This window comes from Engraulis encrasicolus, chromosome 13 (genome assembly GCF_034702125.1).
Source record: "Engraulis encrasicolus isolate BLACKSEA-1 chromosome 13, IST_EnEncr_1.0, whole genome shotgun sequence".
Taxonomy (NCBI): domain Eukaryota; kingdom Metazoa; phylum Chordata; class Actinopteri; order Clupeiformes; family Engraulidae; genus Engraulis; species Engraulis encrasicolus.
In genome coordinates this window covers 41,868,008-41,875,507 of record NC_085869.1, presented here as the reverse complement: position 1 = coordinate 41,875,507, position 7,500 = coordinate 41,868,008, and the positions used below count along the sequence as shown (strand labels likewise).

Here is a 7,500-nt window from a genome sequence, read left to right as displayed (position 1 = left end):
TTCAAAGGTTGGCAGGTATGTATATACCATGGGGGGTTGTTGTTGTAGGGGGGGCCCTCGCTCTCCACGACAACTAGAGAATCTCCGAGTGTGTAGTCTCAGGATGTTCCAAGTGCTGTCAGATGGCCAATTAGCACTGAGCATGTGAGGGCTAGCACTGCAGAGCACAGCACGGCACACAGGCCTGGACTGGGACAAAAATTCAGGCCGGGCATTTTCAGCGAAGACCGGTCCACCATGCTTTGAAAGAGACAATGAAGCCTGTGGCAAAATGTTAAGTCATCTATTATGAACCATTTTTGACCACAACTGCCAAAATGAGTATTAATTGTATAAAATCAGACTCAGATTGGTCTGCTGTTGTGGAATTAGGACGGATGCCACTACATTGAGGGGGAGGACCAGGCCAAAATCATCAGCAGTCTACCGGGCAAATACCCTGTACGCCTTATGGCCAGTCCAGCCATGAGTACACAGAGTCTTGGATGAGCGCCGCACAAAGCCGCTCGGTCCCCAAAGAGATAGCAACACTAAAAGGGGATGCACAGAAACAAAAGGCTGACAACAAAATGTGAGAATTGGAGAAGAAGAATAATGGGAAGAGGAAGTGGAAAAGAGGGAAGTGTAGAGGAGTTAAATAAAGGAGGGATAGAGAGAAAGAGCGAGGAGGAGAAAACGAGAAAGAGAGTACGAGTATGAGAGATCTGGATGTAGATTCTCTAGGTTGATTAGACTTAAAAGAAAGATTCCCACCGTGGCTACTGTGTAAGCTCCCGAGTCGCACCCCCTCCCCCTCCCCTCTTGGGACAACACAGCTGACCCGGTTACTATGGTCCCTGGGCCGGCACAGCTCAAGTGGCCTGGGAAGTGAAGAGAGAAAGAGAGGGAGGGAGTGAAGGAAAGAAAGAGAGAAAAGTAAAGGCATGAGTGGACTGCGTGAAAAAGAGTGGCTGGAGTGTGAGAATACGAGACTATAAATCTGTTTTATGTGTGTGTGACCATGTGTGTCTTCTTGTGTGTGTGTGTGTGTGTATCCGTGTGTGTGTGCACATTCTTTCACAGGTCCAGTATTCAATGTGTCCATTCATTCTGAGAAGCACAGTGTGGCTCCAGGAGAGACCGCTAAACTACAGTGCATCATCGAGGTCCAAGGAGCCTCTCCCAACAGAGGCAAGTGCTACACACACACACACACACACACACACACACACACACACACACACACACACACACACACACACACACACACACACACACACACACACACACACACACACACACGCTTTCTCCTATCTTCAGAACAATGTCACTCTGATACTCAAATATGAAAACTTTGAAATTAGGTTTCAGCGATATGATGTCGATAATGACAGAACAATGAATATACAGTCACACTCTAGCCATATACAAAGATATTATCCCAACAGCAGAGGCAAAGCATGCGCGCGCACACACACACACACACACACACACACACACACACACACACACACACACACACACACACACACACACACACACACACACACACACACACACACACACACACACACACACACACACGCACGCAGTCCTTTGCGTAACAACAGCAAGACACTCACACGTACCAAATTCAAATTCTTCCCATATACTGTTACTCGCTTCAAAGTGGGTTATCAGCCTTGATGAACCCTATCACAGAAGTATGCAATCTCACTCACTATGTATCCACTAATTCACAGTGACGCACAAGCCAAACTGGCTTTGTCTTTTAACAGCGCTGTCGAGACTCATATCAAGGGCGCAGAGTTACGCAAGAGATACATAAAATAGGTCGTTAGATCGGAGATGTGCTTTTGGAGATGTTGGCACGCCCACTCTTACAGAATATTAGTCACGGGTCTTAATGAGGAATTTCATTTCCCTAATGGGGATGCATGCACTTTGAATTTCTGTAAGTGTTTTTAATGAATCATGGTTATCTTTTTTTCCATCTTTTTCATTTCGTTTTCTCCCTTTTCTCCCTGTCATGTTTTTTTCTTTTGCTCTTTTTCTTTTGCTATAATAGCGACCGATCAAGAGTAGTTTTACCTTGAGAAGTGCAATGTGATTAGAACTTTGGCAGCAGTTTTTGATTCCCACTATCTCACAAGTACTATGCGGCATTTTGAAATCTACGACAGAGAATACAGGTCTTACAGTCTTACAGTTGTGTGTATTGACGCGCAGAGTCGCAATAATGTATCGCGATGCAAGGAGGCAGTATCGTGATGCGCTTTGTCAAAGTTCTGTCACTCTACAGTGCAGAAAACAGCCACACGATATGATGTGATAGTGCTTTCAACTTACTTGTGAAACTGCTCTGCCTATAAATGATAATTTATAGTGTTTTGTGAAAAAACAAATAAATAAAAAAGACGCATTTAAAAATTGTGCGGTGTATCAAACCGTAGATCAAAGATCGTGATACAAACCGAATCATGAGCTGACAGTATCGTTGCAGCCCTATTAAGTTCGATGCGAAACGGTAGAATGTTCAAGTAAAACACTAGAAGGTCTGTAGAAACACTCTCTACTCCTCAAAGCAATGTTATTTAAACCGATTTTTTCCCCTCAAAGCCTTCCTTCACTCCTGCACATCTACTCTCCACCTTCTCCTTCTCCCCCAGGGCCTCAGTACTGTAAGTGTAAAAGGAATCGGCTGCCTCATTAGATTCTCCTCTTCTGCCAAGGTTGTTTTCTTTCACAGCTCTAATCCATTTTTTGAGAGTTCTTGGAACACAATCAAATATAAAATAGAACAGACTGGAAAATGAGTTACTATCCACAGCGGCTCTGTGTCCAAATAAGAAATGTGCTCTTAAGTAAGACAAATCCCAGTGGTGCCCTTTTAGCAGAGAGGAAAGAAGAAGAGAGGGGAAAGTTCTATTGGCCTGTATTGTTACCTCACCGACGCCGTCCGCCATTTTGATTTTGGTAGTCAAGGACGCGTCGCCAACGGTTCATTCATTCAGCATCAGTCAAAAACATGGCTAACACCGATCACAATTACGCAAAGGACCCAAATGCCCCAAATACACCAAAATATATAGGCACACAATGTGCTGCTGTAGGGTGTTACAAGTCCACAGGAAGGAACAAGGAGGTGGCATTTCATTCATTTCCCAAAGAAAAAAAAAGGTATAGTTTCGTTTTGATAGCCTAAGCCTGATGTGCAGATGTCAGATGGGCACAATGATATTTGAGCAACATGATGAGAACATTGTGTGTCAAAAGACATAACTTTGTGTGCTTAACTTCTAATGCGAGCACAACATTTAATTTTCTAGGCCTACCGAGTACCTTTTTTCACTTCTGATTTAGAAATGCATACTGTCGATGATCTGCAAGGAAGGCTGTTTTCAATGTCCAGCACCTCCCACCACAGTTTTAGCATAGCATACGTCACCTAGAAACTATTATTTTGCTCGTATATAATACGCCAACGACGTGCCACATCAAGTGCTATATTAACTAATTGTCTTACCTTAAAAGGATGTGTTGGGTAGGCAGATGATGCCACCGTTATGTCGCCGTAAAACAAAGTTGGATAGCCTGCTAGCGCAACAACCCACTGCATGATGAATCGAGGCGCTGAAATGATCTGACAACTGTGCAGTGGGCTTTGTTTATTCGTGTTATGATGATGCCCACATATGCATCTAACATTTTCCTTTCAAAATTTAACTCAATTAACTTTAAAATCGCCAGACTAAACATATCCACGGCAAAGTATCCAGTCCTTGTCCTATTGAAGTGGAGAAACTCACATAGACTTTCCTCTGACGGAAACTCAATTTCAACAAAAAAGCCAGACCCCTATAATTTGTGTTGTATCTCCCCCTAGTGGCAAAATAGAAAACATGAACCAGCGCAAATGTTAACCAAGGATATCTGTGATATTAAAACACACTACTGTTATTTTCTGCAGGTGTGCAGAATGGATTAATAACATCAGGCGGGAGGACCTATGTGGTTTACAGACCGATGAAATGAAGCATAGGAAAGTATGCAGTGACCATTTCGCCATTTCACAATTTGTGAACCCATTGGACAGGTAGAGACATTGCCATTTCATATTCTGAAAATGACACTTGATACTCTATAAGTTTTCAACATACTGTAAACCCAGATGTTTAGCCTGATTACTTGTGGTAATGTTGCAAATTCAAAACACACATATTCACAAAAAATAATTTAAAATGTTGGGTTGCTTTACAAAAAAAATACAACTAATTACATATTTAGAGAGCCACACATTGAGTGCTCCTCCTCTACCATTGCTGGCTTGAATCAAGCATAAGGCTTTTGCTCCTCACAAGCAGAGAGCGTCGTCAGGATCCGCAACAGGTTACACACACTGTATGACATGGAGAATCATGGCTTGTATTTATGTTCCTTCCAGGATGCTGCAGTCATTCACCGTCTAGCCATGCCCCCTGTTCACCAAAGTTACAATACTTTGCATTCTGCAGGAAATCTGGCCTACTGCCAATGGCCGTACCCTGGCTAGTAGACTGTCCCAACCCCCCTAAATCTCAAGACACAGTTCGTCCACCACCCCGAAAACGGGTCGCACTTGAAATTGAGACAACAGACTCAGAGATCCTGGATAGTAAGTGATTTAATGGCAAATGGTGGTAACAGATACATTCTGAGTGTTGAACACTGCATAGGTAGTAGTCTGTGCATAAGTCTGTTGTTACAGTTGTCACATTTCTTTTTAGGCACTGATGTACTGGCCAGTGTCAGCAATGACAACACAGTGGAAAAACTGAAAAGAAAAATTGGCTGCTACAAATCAAAGCTGTCAAGGCTAAAGAAAAAGACACCATCTATCAGCAAACAAACATTAAAGAGGGAAATTTCCAAAGTATTGCCAAAACAAGCCGCACAATTTGTCAACGAGCAAATTGATAATGCCAAAAAAAAACCAAGGGCCATTCGGTGGAGCAACTTCATGAAAAGTTGGGCGTTACAGGTTAAGGGTACAGGGCCAAAAGCCTACCGAACCATGAGGAGAATTTTCAAGCTCCCTACAGCCAGGACCCTTTCAAATATCTTGCAGAGAGTAGACATCGGGCCGGGATGGCATGAACCTGTGCTGTATGCACTTAAACATCAAGTGCAGCATATGGAAGAGCGAGATAGGCACGTTGCCATCACATTTGATGAAATTACATTGAAATGTAGCCTAAATTATAACATCTCGAAAGATGAAGTAGAAGGGTATGACGAAGGGGGAAGACCAGCCAACCATGCAGGGGTTTTCATGATCCGTAGTCTAACTGGGAAATGGAAACAACCCATAGGGTACTTCTTGTCATCTGGGACCATGAAGCATGGGGTCTTAAAAACCAAAATCATGGAGGCGGTGGAAAAGGTGCTTGACACTGGCTTCACTCCCATGGTGCTGGTAATGGACCAAGGCAGCAACAACCTGGCAGCCTGTAGAAACCTGGGTATAACAGAAGAAAAACCGTACTTCTTTGTCAAAAGCCAGAAGATTCATTTTTTATTCGACCCCCCCCATTTAATGAAAAACATCAGAAACAATTTGCGAAAATATGGATTTTACATAGGGGACAAATTGGCAGAATGGGGAGACATCACTGAAATGTTTAAAATTGATTCACAAAGACAACACCGAATGGCACCCAAGTTAACCCAACGGCATCTGTCCCTCACTGCCTTTTCAACAATGAGTGTGCCTCTCGCCACTCAGGTAAGCCACAAGTGAAAACTGTCATGCAGGCGTATAACATTCAATTTACAATCTTTATCTATGGTCCTGAAAATGGGATTTTTTTTATTTTTTTATTACAGGTTCTTAGTCATTCTGTTGCGGCTGCACTGCTCACCATGGCAGACATGGGGAAGCTAAGAGAGGGGGCAAAAACGACGGCAGATTTTGTAGCCCACTTTAACCAGATGTTTGACTGCTTTAACAGTAGCACATTGTCCAGCAGCACACCACAAAAGGATGCCTTCAGAGAGACACATATTGATTTTATCAATGAGAGTATTAACTGGCTGGCATCTGTCAGATGTGCCAGTGGCAACAGCTTGAATTGCCTAAATGGTTGGAGGCATAACCTAAGAGCAATCAAGGAAATCTGGGCTGAATTGAAAGGTAGCAGCAATAAGGCATAATTATTCAAATTGAGCTTTGCTAATGCTAATGAGCTTTGTCCACCACTGCATGTTTTCTGCTGTTGGCCAATGTACTGTTTGTCATTTGCATTCACAGAGAAAGGATTTCAGTTTCTATTTACGAGGCACCTCAACCAGGACTGCCTGGAACACTTCTTTGGGGTGATCAGAGCGAAGGGCGGGCACAGGGACAATCCAGACCCTCAGCAATTCCGATTAGACTACAGGCAGGCCGTGCTAGACTATCTAATGACATTTGGGAGAAATACAAATTGCGAACCGGAGGAAATACACCTATTGCTGCAATTGTCCCATTTGTTTGAGGTAGACGAAACACCCTTTCAAAAACAAAAGTGTCACACATGATTAGTATACTGTAAGTCTGTAATCTTTTGCAATGATTTTGTAGAGCTGCACTGAGTCATCGCAGATGGCAACTCCCCATCCATGCACCGCACTGACCATGCCTCACGAGGTACACGAAACACCCTTTCAAAAACAAAAGTGTCACACATGATTAGTATACTGTAAGTCTGTAATCATTTGCAATGATTTTGTAGAGCTGCACTGAGTCATCGCAGATGGCAACTCCCCATCCATGCACCGCACTGACCATGCCTCACGTACAGTCTACTGATGAGGAACCCACATTCCCTGGACTGGACAACACAGAGTTCATGAAGGGGCTGGACGTCATTGAGGGCAATGTGTCAGTGTACCTTGCTGGCTATGTGGCCTTCAGAGCCTCTGCCAAATTTGATTGCAAGAGTTGTGTTACGCTGTGGGAGGCAAACGAGGAGGACAGAGATACACTCAAGGAGAAATACACCTTTTTCAGATATAAGCAGTTCAGGGATGGGTTATTCCCACCAAGTGTTGTATTACAGCGTACAACAGAGCAAATTGAACACATTTTTAGATGCCAATACCCCCACATTTCTAAAGGGAAACATGTCCTGGCACTCTTAAAATCTGCAGTATATCAGAGTGTGAATTTGGATGCTGTTATATGTTCCGCCAGCTGTCTGTCCTGCAAAGAGTTCCTTGTTAATACATACTTATTGATGAGGATAAAATTTCAACTGAAGGTGGGCAATCAGAACGCCAAAGCCATGAAAACAAAGAAATCAAGAAAATTAATGAAATTGACATCGGAATTTTGACCCCCCCCCCCCCCCCCCCCACCCACACACACACACACACCTTTTTTACATGATTGGTATTGATTCCAGCCCCTGATCACAGTCAGGAACAATAATGTGGCCCCCAGATTTAAAAAAAAGTTTGGGGACCCCTGGCCTACAGTAGCTTCAGGTTGCAATGAACGAC

The 7,500-nt window shown here is 43.4% G+C and overlaps 1 protein-coding gene and 1 long non-coding RNA gene across 3 annotated transcripts in view; one reads left to right on the top strand and one right to left on the bottom strand.

Annotated features, from left to right (window-relative positions):
* The window catches only part of LOC134461172 (prostaglandin F2 receptor negative regulator-like), a 77,768-nt gene that overhangs the window by 50,014 nt on the left and 20,254 nt on the right, over positions 1-7,500 (top strand). Inside the window, exon 8 of the mRNA XM_063213941.1 lies at positions 1,063-1,170. Coding sequence (XP_063070011.1) covers positions 1,063-1,170 — 108 coding nt within the window. The remainder of the gene's footprint in view (positions 1-1,062; positions 1,171-7,500) is intronic.
* Positions 4,625-7,500, bottom strand: part of LOC134461174 (uncharacterized) — a 3,160-nt gene continuing 284 nt past the window's right edge. The window contains exon 2 of one of the 2 annotated variants that reach the window (XR_010037242.1): positions 4,625-5,476. This is a non-coding gene — a long non-coding RNA (uncharacterized LOC134461174). Of the gene's footprint in view, positions 6,951-7,500 lie in introns of both variants that reach the window. The other variant, XR_010037243.1, reaches the window with a different exon arrangement.